The sequence below is a fragment of the Haplochromis burtoni genome, unplaced genomic scaffold (genome assembly GCF_018398535.1).
Source record: "Haplochromis burtoni strain Fernald_Lab_line unplaced genomic scaffold, NCSU_Asbu1 Contig_300, whole genome shotgun sequence".
NCBI classification, from domain to species: Eukaryota; Metazoa; Chordata; class Actinopteri; order Cichliformes; family Cichlidae; genus Haplochromis; species Haplochromis burtoni.
Window position 1 is genome coordinate 589,523 of NW_024582661.1, and position 21,945 is coordinate 611,467.

Sequence of the window (21,945 nt, forward strand, 5' to 3'; positions counted from 1 at the left end):
ATCACACTCTCAAAAATACAGTTCACTGTTAAAATAGAGCTTTATTAGTTTCATTATAACACAGCCGCAGCACATTTGCAGACAAAGTGAATCATGGGGACGTTCACCACTCGCACGCGCACAAAGGAACGCACATACACCGTAAAGAGACACACACAGTCAACCAGAGAATGAAACACTCACACTAAAAGTCTGATATCACCTCTGGATCGTGTCAGGAGAAGCAATGCCAGAGATTAAAAATCAGATAATAATGAACAACATCATCACTACAGTGTTGAGAGGAGGGAAAAAAAAAACAATCAGGGGGAAGGTATGAAAGTATTTAAACCACAGTGAGATCAAATAAATGCCCTGCATTACAGTTCTTCTTCTTGACTTTAAGTATGAACATGAGAAACTGGAAATCAACAACACTGATAATGTAATAACACTCCTGCCACAGCTCACAAGCCAGTTGTCAGAATTTTGCTTTACTGCAGCACAGAAGCCGTAAACGGTCGATGAGGCGTGATGCTTGAGGAGCTTCGCTTTTGCAGGTACAGAGCGAAAAGCTGTGAGGAAAGTACCAGAGCGAGAAGAGACTCGATAATAAGCAGCGGCAGCTTAATCAGCAAAAAGCTTAGTATCGGCAACGTGCGAGTCAGACTGTGCTTTTCTCGCCAGAGAAGTAAACTTGCTCAAGTTGTTCTACTCGTCTTAAATTAGGATGGAGGATATGAATAAAAGAGGAAGTCAGTTTTAAGAGTGCGGTGACCTGTGGAGAAAATATCGCTGTCAGTAACACACAGTAGTTTGGTCCCACTAAAAGGGAAGCATGTAAAGGTTCAAAGCTTTCTCTCCACGCTGAAGCTGTGGCCTCAAATCATCTAACGTAAGCACTGATTTGCCTTCCTGCTATAAATCTGTAAACTGCAGTCAGTTTGGTTAGAATAGAGTTTACCTGTGGTTATTAGTCAGTTAATTTCAACAATACTTTTAGGTGCATGCAGTTAGTCCACGTAAGCTTCACAAGGACATTATTGCTAAGGATTCGCTTTGAGATGAGCTTCAAGGATTGGCCACTTACTAATTCACCAAATATGGCACAAACCTTTTGTGCATTTGTCAGATTTCTTCCTTCTTAAACACTCACACACTCTCACACACTCATTATTCAAATAACACTCAGCATCCCACGCACGCTGCAGCACTGGAGTGAACACCGGCTTCTCTCAGCACGGGCCGGCGCGGGGTACGAGTCGTCTTCAAACGTCCGCTCTTCCTCTTTTAATCTTTACCGTACCTCGCCGCAGTAGCTGGGAGCAGACTACAGTTTGTGATACTGGCGCCGGTTAGTCCTGGTTCTCGCAGATCTGTGGGAACTCCTTGTAGATCTGCTGCACGATCAGCTTATCCATCTGTTTCGCCGTAGCGCTCCCTTCATCCTCGCCGGGATCTTCTTCCTCCCTGAGAATCCTCTGCAGCGTCCCCTGCAGATCCGACAGGCGGTGCCGGTGCTCGAGGTAGTCCGTCGAGCGCATTATGGAGTGCATGAGGGAGAGATACTCCATCCGCAGCTTCACAGGGAGGGACAAGGAGAAAAATAATCATGTGCCTGACAAATATGGTTGCAGTGCATCCATGAAATATGATTTCCCCCTTTTGTTTGACAGTTTGACTTAAACATTTTGCCTTTGAATCCCGTAACCCAAACAAGCAAACAACAGAATCACCCCTCTCTCTCTTTCCAGAGCCACAGTGGCCCACTAAAGCCCACTTCCTTATCAGCAACTTAATTACATCAGCAGCTTTCAGTGTCCCACCTTGTCACCAGGTGAAAGGTCAGATATCTGTCGAACGGCGATGTCGATCATCACCATCATGTCGGTGCGGTAGAAGATGTCAGCAGTCTCTCGGCTGGCGAAAACATCCTGCAGGAACTTGAGCACCGAGTGCGGTGCAGGCGGAGTGTGTTTGAACATGCACACGGGGTCGTCTGGGGGCGGGAAAGGACATGAAAAATGTAAAAAAAAGAAGACGCATGAAGAATATTTATGAAGGATAAAAGTGAGGATGCTCCCAAAAATAGTTTCTTTTACCGCCTCTGTTCAGGAGCAGCAGCACTTTCTCTGAGAGGATCTTGACGTTTTTCTGCTTCAGTTCGTTCATGATCACGTTGTTGCTGGGAGCTGGTTGACACAATCAAGCAGCACAACTATTAAACTCCTTTCTACGTAAACCCATTTCAAGGTAAAAATGATCCAGAGAACACTGAAATTATGGCCTTGCTCCATTTGTTATAATTACAAATAAAACCAACTCCTTCAGGTTCCTGCTATGATTTGTACAAAAACGCTGATAAAAGCATCTGTGGAGGCCGTTCTCACCTGTGTGGTGCAGGTTGAAGGAAAGCACGAGGTTCAGGAAGATGTCAGGCAGCTGCTCTGTGGGATCAGAGGGATGCCCGTCCTCCACCACACCCAGCAGAAACTGAACAAACTCGGCATTCAAGTGTTCTGCAAGCAGGGAGAGTCCAGTGTTTTTTATTACTGCACACAATAGCCTTTAGGCTGAGCTTTTAAATCACACGTGTCAAACTTCTTGATGTGTTTAGCTTGAATAAGCCTCTCATAATGTGCTGGAAATGATGACAAAAGCACAGCCAGGAAGCTGAACTCAAAGCACTGCTTTGTGTCACACAGCAGATTCATCCAATGATGAGAGAGCGGTCATACCGTAGTGATGATATGGAACCTGCTCTCCCATTGAGAATATCATAGTTAGCAGCAAAGCTGTGTAGCACATCTTCTGGTGTTCTGAAGGAAAAACATAAAAAAAATGAGTGAATCAGACAAACGTGGATAACTTTTAACTGAACTATAAAACAAGAGGAACTGCAATGAGTGACATTTTCACCTTGTGTGTCAGTCTGAAGATCTCTTGCCAGCTCCATGGGGAGGATGGAGTTGAGAAGGGCGGAGATGAGAGCAGCATCCAGGCTGCACATCGCCCCAAAAACTTTGAGCAGCAACAGCCGCAAAGACACACGGTGCTCCTGCACAAAGGCGACAACGAGACCGGATCATCACACAACACGCACAACAACAGTAAAGCTCTGACTGAGGTCAGCCAGGCTGAACAAGGGCGGCTCTGACAGATGCTTCACACAGATATCCAACTACACAAACACGAACATCGTGCTGATTTTGGGCTTTTAATAGTTTCTTTGAACTGTTTGTCCAGAGTCAGATGATTGTACAGCACAGACCGGACACTTTTGGAAGCCATCAAAAAGCTTCTGGAACAACTCTGGGCTCTTCTTCGTGGAAGAATTGATAAAGTTCATTTAAACTGGTTGGTTCCTGGCATGGGCTCAACCTTTAGGTACAGCAAATGATTAATAGGGTTATGGTCAGGCCTTTGGGAAGCTTTTCCACATGACTAATTCTAGCCTGTTTTAGCCACAACCAGCGATCAGTGTCCTGTCCGAAAACCCGGTTGTGTCCAAGTTTCAGTCATCTAGCTGTTGATTTGAGGTGAAGTTGAAGAATTTGGAGGTAGTTGTCCTCCTTCTTCTCGAACTGAAGAAGCTTCTCGGATGAGAGGTGAAACGTCTTCAAGCAACTTAAAGAAGTCCAGACGCTTTTCTTTGCAAGATCCTTTGACTACGATGACCCGGATGACTGAGAACCTTCACAGACATATTGTCCTCCTTCGTTATTCCATCCACTTTATGCAATGTACCAATACCACTGGAAACAAAACAGTCCAGAGCGTGATGCTACCACCACCAAGTTTGACAGCTGATCATCAAACGTTTCTCTAGAAGGTTTTCCCGTTGTTCTGAGTTAATCCAGCGAACGCTGTCAAACGAATCAATTTTTACGCAGGCAAAGAGAAACCACCAGTCGTATCAGTCATGATACAATCACGTTATGAGGCCTTGGTCTTTTCAAGTTAAAAAGCACTGTAGGACCTTCAGCACTACTTATTAAAAGATTACAGATGTGTATCTATACATTTGACCTTCAGAGAAAATACAAAATAAATCCAAACTTGTTGAACCCAGTTCTTGTTTTTTAAAGCCATTAAAGATGTATGCTGTACAATCATTCCATCCTGGTAAAAGGAGAGTTTAAATAAATAATTAAAAGCCCAAAATGATGACATTCAGTGTAACTTCTTACCAAAAATATGAAAAATATCAAACACACAATATTTGCCGCAGTTCTTTCTGAGGCATCGCGACATTTTACGGCTGATGCTTTATTTTTATTTGAGTCAAACATCAAATCCTTTGTTGTGTTCACATCACATCTCACCATCTGATAATAGGAAACCAGGGACAGCACGTTCTCAAAGTCGTTGGCCTTGCACATCCTCTTACACACCTCTGGATCTGCATCGGTCTGAGGACACAAAGCAAAGGCAGTCACATTACATAACAATGAAACTTCATAATCCCCAAACAATCAGACTCCCACACATCGCAGGAGCGCCATTAACAGCTCATCTGGGCATCCCACTGTGGCTCAGCACAAACTGCCAACAAAGCTCATTCAGCAGCCTGAAGCGGTTCCAGATTCAGTCTTTAAGTGCGTCGCTGGATTTGGGAGCCGTCTGAGCCGCTCTGATCCCATCAGACGCGTCTGGTATTTACTACACAACATCTGGACGCGTCCTGGGTTCGCATCACAGGCTTATCAGAGGAAATGTTCACATCACAATCATAACAACAGATCAGTCCTGTCTACTAGGTATGTCAAAACACATTGAAAAGCTTCCCTCTCCTGACCCAAATCCACTTCCTTCCAGTTTCCTTAGATGTTTGCTCTTCTTCTTCTTCTTGCTTGTTACAGTTTTATAAATGAATCCCGTTGGCATATTTAACAGAAACGCATACCAGTATCTTCAGCAGCTCCTCGAGGTAGCAGGCGATGAGAGCGTGATCTTCATGAAGCGCCCAGCTACGCTGCTGGGAGTCGTCCCGGTGACGGGCGAGGTCGCTGAAGATCACCTCCAGCCGCTGTTCATCGTGACACACCTGGCCCTGTGGCAGCGCCGCACTCAGGTCCTACAGGGACGGATAAGAAACATCAGCACACGCCTGCGTTTGTTTAACCCGTTACAGCGAACACACAGGCTCACACTAAAGGACAGACGAAACAACACTTTTGTTTTCGGTTTAGGGAACGGCTGGAGTTGTATTTCAGGTCACCTGGCTTTCGCTCTCATGTTTCTATGTTCTTGTCTCCATGAAGAGAGAAAAACATTTATTTTCTAATCATTTCACTGCGTTTGAAACCTTCCAAAGAGAAGCCTCCTTCTTCCTTTTGATCAGAGACACACGAGCAAAGAATTTACTGGAACTCTTTGACTAAAAACACCCAAATAAAAAACTATTCCCCACTGCTGCTGTAACATAAAGAAAACCATCACTATTACGTATCTCCAAACAATTATTAGTTATGTCATCCTTAAATATAAAAACACTTATCAGAGCAGCTTTAAAGGAGAAGACCAGAGTTTTTTCTTGGTGTTTGTGTTAATCATCTTGGATGTGCGCTAACGGAAACACACAGGACCTAGAGGTGGCTGAGTTGAAAGATTTTCATTGGAGGTTAAGCGGGATTAGAAACGAGTCCATTGGAGGGACGGCTCAGGTCGAGCAGTTTGGAGGCAAGGCTGAGATGGATACAAAAGACACTGAAGAAAAGAAGAAGACCTCAGAGAAGATTCATGGATGCAGCGAAGGAGGACGTGCAGAGCAGTGGTGTGCCAGAGGAGGATGATAGGAAGGCAGATGACCTGATGTGGTGACCCATAAAGGAAGAATCCAATGAAGTCGATGAAGATCTTGGATGTGTGCGGGCAGCACAGCTGGGCACATTGACGGTTGTTTTATAAAGAGGCTGTCCTCCACAGTTCATTAAGAAAGCATTAAAGCCAGCATGAACTGATGAGCCACAAAATTAAACTGGTATTTATCTGGATTTTACCAGCACTGACCCCCATCCCTCCCGTGGTAATGGCACTGGCGTGAGTCCTGGTCCAGGAAGCAGGTTTAGTGAAATTTGTTTTTTTTAAACACAGTATGAGACTTAACTCTGAGCCAACTCTGAATCTAACCAGCTTTCTGGCAGGTTTGTGTCTGCTCCCTCCCCTCCGTTGCTGAACCTGAAACATCTGTCTGACATTCAGTTTCATTTCCTCACTCACACGGTCCACATCAAAGCTCATATCACAGCTCACAGATGGCATCTTGTTACAATTTATATAAATATTTGAGTCAAGACTGTGCACTGATGCGCTGAGACTCTAAAATGGGAAGAAATGTGGTTTAAAGTGGGGCTTTGAATCCAGGCTGCAGGCGGTCTGAACCTTTGTGGCAGCATTTCATCATAAAACAGATGACAGGCTGGAAGAAAAGATTTTAAACGCTGTTGAGAACAATAAAAAAAAATCTAACAATATTTACTTTAAACCCTGAGATCCTTTCCACTACAAATCACCAAAATCAGTCTTCCTGATTTCAAAGGTACATGAGCTGCGTCTCATCTGCCACGTTCTTCGTCCCTCTCGGCTGAATAATGATATCCGAGGCTTTAATACTTCTATCATGAACATTTAAGTTGGGCGTTGACACTGAATCATTTCTCTGCTCCTGCTCTTTCTTCATCACGGTCCGCATCGGCACAAATTAACATTCCACCGGATTCTATTGGACGCTCTTCATCTACCTGTTGCCATGGTGAATCCTGCATGTGCTTAACTCGGGGTGAACATACTCTGAGTTGACTGATAAGATTTTCTGGAACTGAGAACTCAAGTTTCCCATCTCAGATTTAAATGTTTGATTCAGAGTTTGTTAAACCTGCTTTCTGGAATTCCCAATCAGGATCACAATCAAAGCCATGGAGTAGAACAAACCAGACCCACGAAGGCTCCACCCCCTTGAGTCCAGCTGATCTGCTGCCAAACACCACAGGACAGCACCCTACTCACGTCCTGAGAGTTCGAAGTTGCCATAGCAACACAAGGCAGGCTGTTTAACACTGTGGCTGACTCTAATTTTGATTTTGTTTGAACTTCTTCTTCTAAGTTGAGTGCTTTACATATTAAAACAACCTGATGAGACCGCAGACTATTCGAGCTCTTCGACAGGATGTGTGCACACATGTCAGCGTGTAAACACAGGATGGAGCCACAAGTTGGCATCTACTGGGATTTGGGGTCACATTACCCACTCCACCACAATCTCCACCTGACAGCAGTGGAAACAGAAAAGCGTGACGCTTGTATCTAAAGATGTGTGAGTGATCCTGTGTGAACTGCCCTCGCTGCTAAATGCAGCGGGAGCTGAAACTCTAAACGACTCCGGCGTTCTGCTCTTAAACTGGCTGGGCGCCAGTGTGCTGGAGCCACGCCATGTGATGAAAACAAATCTGACCTTGCTCTCCACCAACGAGACGAGGACTTGCTCCAAAGCGGGGGAGGCCTGCGGCAAAGTGGTCTGCAGATGGGCGACCACCACGCCGACGGCGACCCGCGACAGCTCGTAGCTCAAGCCCGTGTTCTTTCGCACCAGCTCGATCAGTTCAGCTCCAATGGTCATGGGAACCACCTCAGAGGTCGAGGAGCTGCCAGGAGGGTTTTCAGCAACAGACGGGGGGGCGACGGGCCACTCAGGCTCCCGCTGGTCCTCCTCAGCAGCAGGAGCAGCAGGAGCAGCAGGAGAAGCAGGAGAAGCAGGAGCAGCAGGCTGTGGAGGGGTGCTGCGCTGGGAGGGTGGGGTAGGCTGGGGGGGCTGCGGTGCAGGGCTTTTCTTTGCAGGAGCCGGCTGAGGAGACGAGTCAGAGGGCAGCAGGTCTGGAGGCGGCCCGGGGGGCTTGACACGGGACGGCACAGGAGGAGGAGGGGTGCTGGAAATACTTGGCAGACTGACTTCAGAGGAGATCGGAGAGAGGGAGGAGCCCGTGTCTATGGAGGTGGTGCTGATCGAGAGGGAGGGAGCAGGGGACGAGGGAAGAGAGGACACTCTGGAGGGGACCTCTGGCTCTGCTGAGAGAGAGGAAGAGAGCTCCAGTTACAGAAAGGAGAGCGCAAACAGGAATGACTAAGAATAGAGCTGCAGGAGCGAAAACACTGAGAGCGTAATCTGTTTTTAGGTGACGAGTGCAAGGCTTAAAGTCACCTGGACGCCGGTGGTTCCTCTGCTTTTCAGGGGGAGGCGGAGTGATCGGAGCAGCACGCCGGGCCTGAGGTGGCACCTGATGGAAGGGACGGAGACAACAAACATGTCATCTCGCGGTCCAGGAGGAGCACAGCTGGCTGATGGAGATTTAACTTCCACAGCTCAGCATTAACATTGAACTCAGAGAACTAATCTTTTTAAGATAAAATAATCTCATCAAACACTCAAAAATATCCACAGAAAAAATGTATTCGCGTTCCTATTTTTCTATAAAATTAGATATTAAAAAATGTGTTTTTTGATGTGGTGATATTTTCTTTTGTGCACAGATTATTGTTATTCTCAAATTAACTTCATTTCATCGTTTCTCCACAGAGGAGAAAGATCCAGATTCACGTTGCTGCTCATCTTTGCTGCCACATGCAGACATGCCTCACAAAAAATGTGTTTACAGCAAAGTCTATCCATGAACAGATGGTGAAGCACTGCGTGAGAAAAGGAGCAGGAATGATAAAAATAAGTAACTAATGCGGTTTATTGGTATTAACGTGTTGTCTATTGTTACAAAATAATTATGGGTCACAGTAATTACCAACTAGTAGCAAAAAAAAAAAAAAAGGGCTCACAAACAAAGCTCCCACATTTCAGGTCCCTTGTGAAACCTGAACAGCACATATTAAAAAAGATTAATGGCACAATCACAAAGACGACCAAGTGTACTTACAATTATACTAACAAAAATAATAAAAAATTGTTGGGTTAAAAAAACGTTGTGTATAAAATCAAGACAGACACTGAAAGCAGGTCACGCTGTGGAGGAACCAATGAGCAGATCAACCTGTTGTCTGAGCTTCATGAAAACTCATTTACACTCCGGCTAATATCATCGCCTTTCACAAATAGATCAGTACTGGGACACGCATTATAATGCAAAAAGTCTTGAGGAACGCCTCATTCGTTATGTGCTTGAAATGCACCTGAAAGTCAATATTTGGTATCATGGTTCTAATACAGCAAGTTTCTCAAACTGCTTTATACAACATGCCTCACAGACCCATTCATACAAGCACTTTTTTCTACAGTTAAGTGCTTTCTGTCTGACATTCACACAAATTCATACTCCCATGAAGGCATAACAGAGCAACTCAGGGTCAGTATCTTGCCCAAGGATATCTGGCATGCAGACTGAACCACCGGCCTTCCTATTAGCACAAGACCTGCTCTACGTCCTGAGCCACAGCCGCCTCTTCAGCACAGCCTGAACTCTCTTAGTCAAACTTTCTTCTAGTTTCTTTAAGCAGTCTTCAGGAATAGTTCTCCAGGCTTCTTGAAGGACATTCAGAGCTCTTTTTGGCTGCCTTTTATTTCATTCTGTCAAAATGATCGCACATAGCTTCAGTAATGTTGAGTCTGAATTTGGCTTCATCGCTCCCTCCGCTGTTGCCACTGATTTTTGATGGATCAACTGCAGAGCCAGATGCATTGTTCGGGTACTGTGTCAGGTCTTTGCTGCATTTCTGTTGGCCATGACTTTCAGATACTGTTCATCAGCTGTAGATAGATTTTTTTTAATACCTGACACTTCCTCTTTTATTCTTCACCTGTCCAGTTTCCTCATATTTATTAAGTACACACTAACTGGTTCTTTCCTGTGTTGTCTGTTATATGTAGACACAACGGTGGTTCATCCTGTGAGTTAGGTGCCTTTTGTATGCTTGAATGATTCACAGTCAGGTTACAGGTAAAAGGATTGAACTGAAAATAAGTTAAAAAAAACAGCAAATGTTCAAAGAGAAACTCTAAAAGACCTTCAGAAAGCCTGGAGAACTATTGCTTAAGACCACTTAAAAAAACTTCGTCTGACATCTTGAAAGCAAAATATAAAGAAATGAGGAGTGGCTCAAGACTTTTGCACAGTGCTGCATGATACACAAACACCAGTATGAAACTTTTCTTCATTTTTTTTCAGAACATTGTTTAGAAATGCTTTTTCGCAGCACATGCACCAGAGCAGCATCACAGCTGAGCAGACAATAATAAACAATAATATTTATATGTATATATCAGATTGATTGCCATGCCCTGCACCTCTTGCATGCACCGAGGCTTTTTCATGTTAATAATTCACATTTATATTAACAGATTAATTGGAGCATGAGGTAAGAAAAACTGCACCTGCTTGTTACCTGATAAAAACCCTGTTGTCCTTGCATACTGTCCATGCTTCCTGATAACGGCACGCTTCCCTGTCGTTGATAGTCTCTGCTAAGGCCATTGGGTGGAGGAGGGGTTTGACTGAGCGATATCTCACTGCTGGAAGATGGGAGGCCCTGTTTGTGACTGGCGGAGGACGAACTTCGCCGAGCGAGGGTCTCCTTTCTGTGATGGATGAGCTTTCTGCGACAGAGGAGGGCAGCGATTCAAACAAAGCACACAGAGAAACACTGAGCTGTACCATCTCCATAAAGAGCTTCACTCACTGCAGAACATCCCGCTGCTCCAGATTGTATTTGCCTCCATTCTTTAAGGCCACATTGTGGATTCCTTCGATCGCTCTGTCGATGGACTGCAGTACCTCATCCTGCTCTGGAGCCTGAGAGAGAGACGCGGGGGATAAACTCAATGAAATATTAAGTGGCATACAAAATGATCAAAACCGGGCAAGCCATATGGCTCTGAGGGTGAGACAAACTGGGACGATTATCTAACATAAACAGCCTTTTAACCAGAGTCACACATGCTCACTGAGGCTGCACATTCAGGCCAATGTCATTAATTACAGTCAGCGCTCCTCTCCTGTGAGACACTTTTTTTCCTTTTAAATAACATGCTCTGACTAGTTCACTATGAGTCTGGAGACTGCTGAGCTCATCTGGGTGTGACTGAGAGGGAATCAAAGTTATGTGGAAGGAACAGCTACTTCTGAAAACAATGAGAGAGCAGAAAAGGAAAATGATACACAGTCACAGGAGGAGATTAGTTAATCTGAGCAGAAACAATGGCTCTGTGTGGCAGAGGTGGTGGCCTTGAATCTGCTCTATCTCTCATCCTTACTCAGTATTTCCCCTTGTCATCCTCTTATATTGCATCCTTTCCTGACTCTTTTCCTGTCCCATCCTCCTGCAAGCTCCTCTCTGTCGCAGTCAGCAACTGCAGTGCAGGAAGAAAAAAAGCCACCCCATGTCCCTCCATACTGCAACCTTTGCAATAATTTATGGCTTATTATTTCGCAAGCATGCATTCCCCCACCCTGACACCCTCAACATGGCTTGCACTGCAGCACATATAGCGGTACACTGAATCCGTCTGATCGCATCAATTCAGCCGCTTTACTACGCATTCCCTGGATTTCACGTCACCCCAGGGTGCAGCTCGGTCACTGATGCCATTCACTGAAACCAAAGAGGGAAAGTGAGCATTGCAAACATTGTTTTTACCTGGATTTTTTCGATATACGAGGCGGGGATGTAGCCGGTTTCCCCCGAGCTGCAGTGGGACCCCAGCCACCAGTGTTTGTTGCTCCTCTCCAGGATTAAAAAGCTTTCTCCGGCCGCGAAGTGCAGCGAGTTGGGCTCCGAGGATCGGAAGGCGTACAAAGACCGGTACATAGTTTAATGACACTTTAAGACAGCGAAACGACCCGATAACGACAGAGAAGGGTTATCTGGAGATAAGCAGTGCCCGAGTGCCGAAATCTGCTTTGCTGGGGATGATTTAAAGCGGCTACGAAGGCATGTCTATTTACAATGCAGCTCGGATCATCTGACCCGACTGTTACCGTAAACACCGTAGGAGGGCGCTGTCACATCCCACCGAACACGCCCCCCAGACATTTTAATCAAAGACAGAGCTGACTTAGTATTTTATTTTATATCAACTTCATTGAAATTTCAGCTAAATACGGATAACACCCGACATATAGGCGACAAAAACGGAAATAAAAATGACATTAATATTTTAATATCTATACTTTTACGTAAGAGTTACCTCCATGCGTATGTAACCAACTGTTAGCCGTTATCCCGTTAATTTCGCCCTCTCCCCCTTTTTTTTCCCTTCAGTACGTATTATTATTATTATTATTGTGCATCTGATTAACTTAAATGCGTGATGTAAACAAGATAACGCGATGTTTTTTAAAGAATAAACAAAAAAGGAATAAATGAAAGATGTTCGACTTTGCATTACACAGCACCGGAAACGAGTGTCTGGTGTTACACTGTCTTATGTCCCCCAGCCTGCCACCGGTTGGGTCATTTCTCCATTTCTCTGTTAACATGGCCACTGCTGCGGTTTTTGCCAGATTTCTCCTTCAGAAATCAACCCAGGGCTTTCTGTTCTCCTCCAGAGCGGTGCCCGCTTTCACGAGGTAGGGCAGTGTTTCGTTTTAAGGCTCACGTTTCATTAACTTACAGTGTCAAAGTATTTATGAGCATACAACCTGCTATTGTTTTGACTGTTATTAGTTGTTCAACACCAAGTAGTCACCAAGTTTCTTTAAGAAGTTTTTTTTTATCCCGCAAACCATCTAAATCTAATTTGACTGTGATATATAAGGTAAAAGATCATATCCTTATATTAAAGAAGCTTAGCGGCTTAATGTTTGTCATGCCTAAAATGATTTAAAAAAAGGTAATAGAAATTATGCAAGCTTATGTCATGAATGAACTGACTGCTTTATAGGACCCTTTGATATGGTATCACAGGGCAGCATATTTTATAGTTACACAGCATGAAGCCTGAACCTGAGCACTATAATGGCGAGGAAATGTGACTTGGTGTCAGATTGTCAGGCTAGTCTGAATATTTCAGAAACTGCTGGTCTACTGGGATTTTCCCACACAGCCGTTTCTAAGGTTTGCAAAGAACAGTCCAGAAAAAAAAATCCTCTGACTAGCAGTTCTCTGGATGAAAATCCCTTCTTTTTGTCAGAGGTTGCAGGAGAATTGTAGGAGAATGGCCAACTTTGTGGTTGACAGAAAGGCAGCAGTAAATCAAATAACCACTCACTGCAGCCGAGGCATGCAGAAAGGCATCTGTAAGTACACAGTATGTCGAACCTGGCATACTTTTGGCCACCTAGTACCAGCTGAGCATCATTTAAACATCACAGTTACCAGATCTCAGTCCATTAGAGCACTTTTGGGATGTGATGATGGTGGTGTTGCACTGTCTTTGTTTTGTTTTTTTGCAATTTTTGCACACTTGCACTTTATGTAATCATGTATTGATTGTCTGTTATATGTACCACCATGGTCTTGGAGGAATGTTGTCTCGCTTCACTGTGTATTGTACCACTACACATGATTGAAATGACAATAAAGCCCCTTGACTTGAGTGTAACTATGCAGCTGATGGGGAAATTTAGATCAACCTAAACTGCAGTTCATCCAGGTTTAAATTTGAGATTATTCTTATTTATTTATTGCGTTTGTTCATCATATGGAGGACCAACACTGATGTTTTGTGCAAGAAGGGTACGATCAATTTGTGCAACAGAATGCTGGAGCTCTTCTCTTAGCCTGTTGTCTGCTGGCAGCATTAGTGCCAGATATGCCAGCAGGACCAACAAACAAATTCACAGGGCTGGAACCATCATTGGTCAGAATCTGGAGCTGTCTGAGTCACTGAGCGACAGGAGGTCACTGAAGAAACTGCACGTGGACAACCCACCACACCCGCTCCACTCCACACAACAGAGGCAGCAGACCTCTCATCTACTACTATCTCATACCTACCTGTCATACATGCTGTTTCCCGGGCTTATATTGCCAGTCGCACTGCTAAAAGCCGCTGGTGAGACTCCATCTGACCAGAGAAGCTCAGAATCAAAGAAGTGCTGATCTAGCTCAGTTTTCTGGAATAGCCTGGAAAGAAAGTGTGACAGCAGGCTAACATTTGCTGCAGCTCCTTGGACGAGCAGATATTTTGGCTCCTGGCTTGCAGAACGAGGCCTAAAGCTTTTGGCTCACATCCTTATCAGTGGGTTGGCGTGTAAAGTGGGCCGTTGGGCAGCAGCTCTGTGGTGCAGCCTGTTTTTTGAAATTCAAAGTGCAGAGATTTCTATCTGTTTCACACCCACAGTTTTTCAGTACTATAGAAAACAATTGCTACTGTTTATGGTTCTGGTTCTAACTTACTGTGGGGGTCTTGTTGTCTTTCTTTAGCCCATTTTTGTCCCGAGCTCATAGACTGGAACCCTCCGATGACGAGTTGTACCAGCGCACCACAGTCTCTGTCATGCAGAAGGATGTAGACAATGGGGTCCTCATCCACAGCTACAGTTCTGCAGGATTCAATATAGATGGAAACAGGGTGTATGGGCCTTGTGCCGTGCTGCCTCCTGCTATCCTGCAGTGGAAGGTGAAAGTGCTTTCCAGTCTGTCCTTGCAGTTTGTGAAAGTTTATGAAATTCTCTTTTTTTTGTAGTTTATTTTAACAACTATATATGTGTGTGTTTTCTCTCTCGGCAGATTGGAAGTTCGAAAGATATCACAGAAGAAAGTGTTTCACTCTTCCACATGCTTGAACCAAAAATAGGTACCAATATACGCACTAAAGCAGACCTTTAAACAGATGACTGATGATTTTGTCAATTCTGCAAATTGAACATTACAATAATCTAACTTGCTTGATATGAAAGTATGGACCGATTTCACAGATTCAGTTAAAGATGAGAGTTTTTTAAGTGGTACAAAGCAGTTCTGGTAACCTTGATTATCAAAGCTGAGTTCACTGCAAAGTGATGCCATGGTTTCTGACTTGTTCGAGGTCTTTCAGAGACAGAGTTGATTCATGTGAACAAATCTTCTGTCTCTGACTTTCTGAACCAACAACAAATATCTCTGTCTGGTCTGCTTAGTTCTAAAATGTTCTAAACATCCAGTAATTTTTCAGAGTAAAATGATCATCAATGTGAAATGATAGGTAGAACCATGTATCATCTGCATAAGAATATATATTCTGTCTTCTTTAAAGATGGAACCATACAGGAACATTTAAAGGTTAAAGAGGTAAAGAACCAAGGGCAGACCCCTGAGGAACCCCTGATTAATTTTTACTTTTGGAGTTTTTTTGGAGGTGTGATTCAGTACAATTCAATTTTATTTCTACAGTCAACAACGACAACAGTTGACTCAGGTCACTTTGTATTGTAAGGTAAGATTCATTATTGTGATGAAAACCAATCGAGGACCAGACCTATTAAACCATCTGCATCATGAAGGCTTTGAATTAAAATGTTATGACCAACAGTGTCAAAGCAGAACTAGCAGATGTTTTCTTTGTTTGATTTTTTTTTTCTAAGCTAGTTTTTAACCAAAACTAAATACTGAGAAAAGTGAGTTGGTCCACAGTTATTAAAAAAACCAAAGCATTTGCTGGGTTATCTGTCATGGTTCCCGTCTTGAAAGTCTGCTCTGGCTCATTAGTCAGCACCACCAACACTCTGTATGTGGACTTGTGAAAGTGTGAGGAACTGAGCAGTGGCAGTGAGAAAGTGCAGCTCCGTTTGTATAATGGCTCCACCACACTGTTGGCACAGTCGCTTCTCTTTTGGCAAACGTCTGTTCATGTGTCTGCCTGTTTTAACAGTCGGGCAGCGAGCGCGCTCAGTCTGTTTCAGCTCAGTCTTGAGAATCATTTGTGTTCCACTGAGTGAGGTACATTAATGTCCTTGCCAGAGTGTCCACTCTCTTCTATGTGTCCACTGAAATGTTATTGTTAATGTTATCTGCCTCATTGTCTGTTCTTCCTGGTTTGTGAAGAGATTCTCGTGCTGGGCACAGGCGCACGACTGGAACGAATCAACCCCTCGGTGCTCGCACTTCTGAAGAGTAAAGGCATCTCTGTGGAGGTGCAGGACACGGTAAAATACAAGTGATCCTGTTCTCTTTCTGACAGCATGGCATGAGCTAACAGACACTGGAATACTTCTTATTGTCTCTTTTTATGTCTTTTTTCATTCATTTATTCTGATTTGCAGCCAAACGCGTGTGCAACCTTCAACTTCCTAATGAGCGAGCGAAGAATTGTAGCCGCAGGCCTAATCCCTCCATCACCCAGCACAGCACTTGAAGTCCTTGGGAACAACAACAACATGTAGAAGGTGATCACTACAAATGGTCAGCAATTCACTGATGATCTGCCTGTGCACAAAACTCCAGTAGTAACAAGCTCCAACACTTTATTACAACACTTATTTCCTTATAGACAAAGTTAAGTGACTCTTTTACGCTTTTCCTGACATTTATAGTGTCGTACCAGAAGATGTTCATTTAAAACTTCTTTTTAAACTTTGTCTCTGGGTGATGTCAGTGGGAGCTGATACCTTTAATGTGGTCATCTAAGGCGCACACCTCTGGCTGTTCAAACCTGTTTGGAAGGATCAGCCAGTCAGGAGAAGCTAGCTCAAGGGTGAGGAGCTAAAATGCTAAAAGCTTAATTCGTACAGCTGAGGGCTGCACAAAGGCCCAGTGTAACATAACTATCTGACAGTCTATAAATACAGAGCTGTAAACGAGCACAGTAGCAGCCACCTTGACTCAGTGATCTCTGTGAGGTTTGTGTACCAGTGAATGCTGATTTTGGGTTTCCTGTCACACATTTCAGCCAGCATGTGGTTGCACATAAAAATGTCTCACATCACCGTTGTAATTCTGCTTATAGCTGCTTATAGCTCTGTGTGCATGAGTTTAAAAGAAGACTCAAGTCAAGGAAACCAGAATTAGACTGTAATAAAGTGTAAGCATGTTCTTATATATAAACACAAGTTTTGCTTGTATAAAAATATAAATGCTTTACCGCAGCATAAGTGTAATGTATTTTTATTGTTTACAATAAATCAGTAGTAAGATCACCTCAGCATGCAGTGTTTTCATTTTGAATGTGATCTGGGCAGCAGTTAAAGGGGATCGTTTGTTAGAGAAATAATTTTAATGTGGCTACCAGAGGTGCTGGTGGCCAGTGTCCTTCATTTGGATAAGCCTCTTTACTCCGTGCGTCTGTCCGTCCTCTGCATCCAGCACGCTGCCGCTGACAAGCTGTTTGTGCAGCATCTAATTTATTGGCTTTGTCCTTCTCACACATAAGCCCCACAGATAAGAGAGTCCAGTAATCCTTTACACATCAGTGTGATTCATCGCTAATCATCTGTCTCGGTGAAGATGCCCAGCGTCAGGCTGAACACTTTAAACCCTCATCGCTCACAAGGTGCATGTTGCAGCTCATAAACACTCTCACTGATCAACACTTTAAAAAAAAATCTATCTAATTAACTTTAACTTTGGTTAAAGTTACCCATCCCCGTTGCTTGTCACATGTTCCATAATGTTGTGCTGTGGACATTTATGTGCTTTTTGTGCAGAGGAGGTTTTTCTTCTCCTGTTCTCATGCTGTCCTCCCAGGAGCCCAGCATGAGTAGAGGTCTCTTTTTTTTCCCTCTTGTACTTTCCTATTGTAGTGTATATTTCAGTGGTTTTTTTTTTGTTTGTTTTTTTTTTGTTTGTTTTTTTTCTGTAACGCTACCGATCTCTGACCTGTATCCCCATGTGATGTCTGTGTTGTGTGTGTGTGTGTGTAAGGCCATTTCACTGCAGGGCAACCTGCATGTGGCGAATAAAGCCTTGATTGATTGATTGACATCCAGTTAGGCGACCTCTTTTCCTTATGCAGAAATTATTCAGCCATACATAAGTGAATTTGAAGAGCAAACAAACATTGAATGTGAAGGTAGACACTACATTCAATACTTTCACAACATTTTCTGTTTTTTAGTCAATATAACCTGATAAGTAATATAAAATAAAAAAAAGTTTCACTCTGGTGTAAACAACCGATGTAAAAACTATCCAGCAGAAAAGTCATATTGATGTATTACCTTCTCTCATAACAAAGTAGCAACATCATTATTTAGCAGATTTTCACACGAGAGAGAAATTACAGCAAACAAATTAAGAGGCAAAAGAGACGTCAGGCAGTTACGTAGCACACTCTCTGTTCAGTCTACACCCTACATCACACCCTCTGCTTTACAGCTGTGGCATATAATCATCCATGAATGATGATTATACACCACATACATTTACGGCCTCCCAGCTGCTGACATCAAGCTGTCCTCAGTCGTCATCAGAGTTATGAGACTGGTGCCTGGATCCTGCAAAGCTGAGCTCTGTCCCTGTGAGTCGCTGGTACATGTCTTTGATGTCCTCACACTCAGTCTCAAAGTGGTTTGTTGCATCATACGAGCGGGACACAAATATCTAAAAGGACAGAAGAGATTTTAAAAAAAAATTAAGGCCACCATCCTATTTTCAGTCGTGTCATCGCTTTAGTTTTGGGGAAACCCCATCATTACCTGACTCTTTTTTCCATCTTCATTTGGAACTAGCAGATTGCTGACAGACACAAATCTGAATTCAACAAGAAGGAATTGCACTGAATTAAATCACACCACAAAAACACAAACTGTCAGATTTAAGTCTTCAGAGTGTCACTAACTTGTGCACGATGGGTTCGAGGAGCTCGAGTCCTGGCTGCAGTTCTTTCTCTGGGTTGGTGGTTTCTGCAGTTGTGCTGACTGTGGCGATGTACATCCCATCTGATGCCACGTTGTGCGCAAAGGACACTACAGATATATAAATGTCTGCATGGAGGAGGAAGTAGTAAAGGAGCAAATCCAGGAAGAGCAGGTCAGAGGGTTCAACTTTGTACATGTTAGATATTGTGGTAGTATAACTTAGTACCTGACTTCCTGTTAAGCTGAGTTTGAGGGATGATGATCTGACAGGAGCTGACATCATGAGTGTGTTTAACTGGATGATTTAGAAAACAGATCGCCCTAACGACACGCCCCACCTTCCTCACTCGATTGGGAACGTAGCTGGGATCACAGATTAACTGTTTGCAGTGGAACAGCTGTTAGAAGGAGAGAAAAAAAGACCACATCAGTGGGAGTACAAATGCCTCCTGGACAGTGACTGCAGGGCTTAATTTTGTCTACTCCACCTTCCCCTCAGATTTCACAGCTTTCACTTTGCCACTATCCATCACAATTTCATCCACTGCCCTGTTCAGCAGGAACGTTCCTCCATACTCTGCATTCAGTCTGAAACACAAAGAGGACTGGATCTTATAAGTGCAAGCATGAATGTCTGAACGTTTCCTTTAAACAGCTTTTATTATGCTTTTCTTTATGTGTGCTAGAAAGTGCTATAATGGCACATGCTCACATTAAAAATGAGAAAAGTTTAAAAGAAAGACATCAGCAACTCTGAACATTTGGTTTTATAAAGTTTTTCCCACTCTTGGCTCTGAATGTTGTCATTAAGACTGGATTTCCCTAATGTGATCATTTCAGGTACGCAGCTCTAGCTTTGAGAAGATAAGCCCCACCCACCTGCAGCTCAAACCTTTTGTTTGCAAGGAGCAACCAATCAGAAGAAAGTTTTCTTAAAGGGACGTGGAAGGAAGCCTTTGTTAAAGGATGAACTGAGGGGCTTGGTATATGATAAATAAGATTTATTTTGAATTGTGAATCATGCTGACTGACTGACTGACTGACTGACTGACTGACTGATAATATGGAAATTTAAAAAAGGGGCCACTTTTAACTTTCAGTGGAAGAACATCCACTAAAGGTCATGCTTGCTGGAGGCTGATGATGATATACTTGCACTGAATCCTAGAGTGCAAATATCTAGGATTTTTGCACTCGAATTAAAATAGTCGAATTAAACTAATTAAACTGTTGATGAACATAAATCAAAGAACTAGTGAGAACCTGACCTGGCAAAACCCTGTGGTATCTCCCCGAGACCATACAGTGGGTAGAGGTACGGACTGGTGTTTCGACAGGACAGCGAATCGGAGTACAGCCTGATCCGACTGATGGTTTCCACACAGGGCCGGTCCAGGTAACTGCGAGGACGGCAGGTTTAAATCATGCCTACTAATCTGTTTTCAGTGTTGTTTCACTTAAGTTCCTATAACTGACCTCTCACTGTTGTGCAAGGCTATGGCGTGACCTATAAACTCTATGACATCAAGTCCCAGGTCGTAGCGATGGAACAATTCCCTTGTGGTCGTTTTGTGAGGATCCACATCATGGTGGGTGCGAGGGTTTCTTATGTCAAAGTTCAGAGCAAAGAGCAGCAGCTTCTTGAACCTCCTCTTGTCGAACATGCCCATCAGATCTGAAAATATGTATATTTCAGCGTTATAAAGCTATGGCCGTCTGGAAACTTGTCTTAAAAAGTGGAATGACTTGATTTGGCACCTGAAGCATCTGCGTCTTTTTCACTGGCGGGGACTTTGTGCACTTTTCCTCCTTTGTATACGTAGCTGCCTTCTACGACTTTAAAGTCCAGATACCGAGTAACCTCGGTGTGCAACAAGATTTTTACCATCTGACCTGCACAAACCACAGCACCCAAAAATTAAAGCATGCTCATTTCTATCAAAACAATCAGCAAGACATTGCACAAACACCTGCCAATAAACAGTAAACTTTCACCGGTGGAAAGAAAAAATTTGGAGATGAGGTCAACATTCCACTCTTTCCCTCTGCCCATCGATTTTGGAGGACCAGGAGTCTTAAACTTCTTGTACAGCTGCAAATAAAGGAAACACCTTATTATCATCAGTGTTCAAATGAAGGTACGTGCATGCATGCTCATGAGTTTTGTATTTGTTTGCCTGCACCTCCTCAAGAGGAGAAATGGATGCACTCTCTCCTCCATAATAAGGATTCTTATCAATGTGGAGAACCTTTTTCCCACTTAAAGTCATTAAACCAGAGAGGATGCATTCCTGAAAGAGATGAGGAAGAAAACAGATGGGCAAATGTGTCCGAATCAGCAGCTGGTAGTTTAAGGTATACAGATCAGGACTAGACTAAAGAGGTAATTGCCATAAATCCTCCTTAGCAGCCAGCAAGAGCTTAACAAGTTTGCACGTGGATCATTAGTAAAAGCAAGAAAAACATGGCAGAAATTCCACTCACTTACAGACTTTAATCACTTATTGAATCAAGAGTGAAAAGAGGAAATGAAAGAAGTCATGATTGCAAGTGCTCAGTAAAAGGACTGTGCCTCTGCTTGAGAACTGTTTTGGTAAGGTCGCAGTTATTGTGAGGCATCTTTTTTTTTAGCACTTTGCAGAAAATATATATCTTGCTCACAGCGGGGTTTCTGGTTTTGGTCAGCTCAGAACATTTCCACCTCAGACCACATGACAAAAGATGGCCTGCTCAGTTCACGGGGTTCAAGCTTTGTACTGACAATAAAGTAGGCATAAAATCCTGATAACCAACAGAATCATATATATAGAGAGATTCAAAAGAGATGATTTCATTTTAGATTTTACAGCAAATATAAATTTCGTACCTTCAGTCCAGTTCCAAGCACGATAATATCATATTCTTGCTCCATCCTCACTGAGTACCAGTGCTTTGTTTCCGCAGCCTGTCACAGTCTATGAGTGTGGGTCTGTGTGTAGTAAGACAGAAACAGGTGTGATGATGATAGGTGACACCAATTGCTTGGTGTTCCCCTTTGCAATAATCCTCTTAAGATCCATCTATGCAGTGTGTGTGTGTGTGTGTGATAGAGAGAGATTGGCTCTATGAGCTTCTCAGTCACTGCAGATTGAGGTATTATTATACATATAATATATCCCACTGTTGTAATGATACTAAGTCACATTTTCAAATTACTGTGTCTGTTTTTCAGTTTTTTGTTTGTTTATTTTGTTAAAAATTATATTATTGAAGG

At 43.4% G+C, this 21,945-nt stretch overlaps 3 protein-coding genes across 4 annotated transcripts; 1 reads left to right on the forward strand and 2 right to left on the reverse strand.

The window, feature by feature from the left end:
* Nucleotides 1-21: 21 nt before the first annotated feature.
* On the reverse strand, nt 22-12,361 carry LOC102293727 (NCK-interacting protein with SH3 domain). 2 transcript variants are annotated; one of them, XM_005941505.3, is made up of 13 exons: nt 11,614-12,361; nt 10,657-10,769; nt 10,363-10,573; nt 8,177-8,252; nt 7,433-8,040; nt 4,886-5,056; nt 4,305-4,391; nt 2,899-3,037; nt 2,718-2,798; nt 2,370-2,498; nt 2,082-2,171; nt 1,806-1,978; nt 22-1,559 (listed from the first exon to the last, which is right to left on the reverse strand). In XM_005941505.3, the coding sequence occupies exons 1-13, from the start codon at nt 11,782-11,784 to the stop codon at nt 1,335-1,337; spliced, it is 2,274 nt and encodes a 757-aa protein (XP_005941567.1). In that variant the 5' UTR covers nt 11,785-12,361; the 3' UTR covers nt 22-1,334. The 2 variants fall into 2 exon arrangements, with proteins under 2 accessions (XP_005941567.1, XP_005941566.1); XM_005941504.3 differs by having other exon boundaries at nt 7,433-8,043; nt 11,614-12,360.
* A 28-nt stretch (nt 12,362-12,389) lies between these two features.
* On the forward strand, nt 12,390-17,033 carry ndufaf3 (NADH:ubiquinone oxidoreductase complex assembly factor). Its single transcript, XM_005941502.3, has 5 exons — nt 12,390-12,545; nt 14,344-14,539; nt 14,650-14,716; nt 15,943-16,043; nt 16,161-17,033. The coding sequence occupies exons 1-5, from the start codon at nt 12,403-12,405 to the stop codon at nt 16,278-16,280; spliced, it is 627 nt and encodes a 208-aa protein (XP_005941564.2). The 5' UTR covers nt 12,390-12,402; the 3' UTR covers nt 16,281-17,033.
* A 681-nt stretch (nt 17,034-17,714) lies between these two features.
* On the reverse strand, nt 17,715-21,698 carry zgc:112334 (uncharacterized protein LOC619199 homolog). Its single transcript, XM_005941506.3, has 11 exons — nt 21,559-21,698; nt 20,876-20,983; nt 20,688-20,784; nt 20,451-20,585; nt 20,169-20,367; nt 19,961-20,092; nt 19,181-19,280; nt 18,919-19,090; nt 18,674-18,818; nt 18,531-18,585; nt 17,715-18,435 (listed from the first exon to the last, which is right to left on the reverse strand). Exons 1-11 carry the CDS (start codon nt 21,601-21,603, stop codon nt 18,292-18,294), a joined length of 1,332 nt encoding a protein of 443 aa, XP_005941568.1. The 5' UTR covers nt 21,604-21,698; the 3' UTR covers nt 17,715-18,291.
* Nucleotides 21,699-21,945: the final 247 nt, after the last annotated feature.

What these genes read in the sequence shown, in the direction of transcription:
- LOC102293727 (XM_005941504.3), bottom strand. Translation starts at nt 11,784, where the DNA reads ATGTACCGGTCTTTGTACGCCTTCCGATCCTCGGAGCCCAACTCGCTG. An exon ending in TCTCGTTGGTGGAGAGCAAG is followed by an intron (nt 5,057 to 7,432) that starts GTCAGATTTGTT and finishes CCGTCCCTGTAG; the next exon opens with GACCTGAGTGCGGCGCTGCC. An exon ending in GCTGCTCCTGAACAGAGGCG is followed by an intron (nt 1,979 to 2,081) that starts GTAAAAGAAACT and finishes TCCCGCCCCCAG; the next exon opens with ACGACCCCGTGTGCATGTTC.
- ndufaf3 (XM_005941502.3), top strand. Translation starts at nt 12,403, where the DNA reads ATGTCCCCCAGCCTGCCACCGGTTGGGTCATTTCTCCATTTCTCTGTT. An exon ending in GCGGTGCCCGCTTTCACGAG is followed by an intron (nt 12,546 to 14,343) that starts GTAGGGCAGTGT and finishes GTCTTTCTTTAG; the next exon opens with CCCATTTTTGTCCCGAGCTC. An exon ending in CTGTGGAGGTGCAGGACACG is followed by an intron (nt 16,044 to 16,160) that starts GTAAAATACAAG and finishes TCTGATTTGCAG; the next exon opens with CCAAACGCGTGTGCAACCTT.
- zgc:112334 (XM_005941506.3), bottom strand. Translation starts at nt 21,603, where the DNA reads ATGGAGCAAGAATATGATATTATCGTGCTTGGAACTGGACTGAAG. An exon ending in AAAAGACGCAGATGCTTCAG is followed by an intron (nt 20,368 to 20,450) that starts GTGCCAAATCAA and finishes ACATATTTTCAG; the next exon opens with ATCTGATGGGCATGTTCGAC. An exon ending in CTGTGAAATCTGAGGGGAAG is followed by an intron (nt 19,091 to 19,180) that starts GTGGAGTAGACA and finishes TCCTTCTAACAG; the next exon opens with CTGTTCCACTGCAAACAGTT.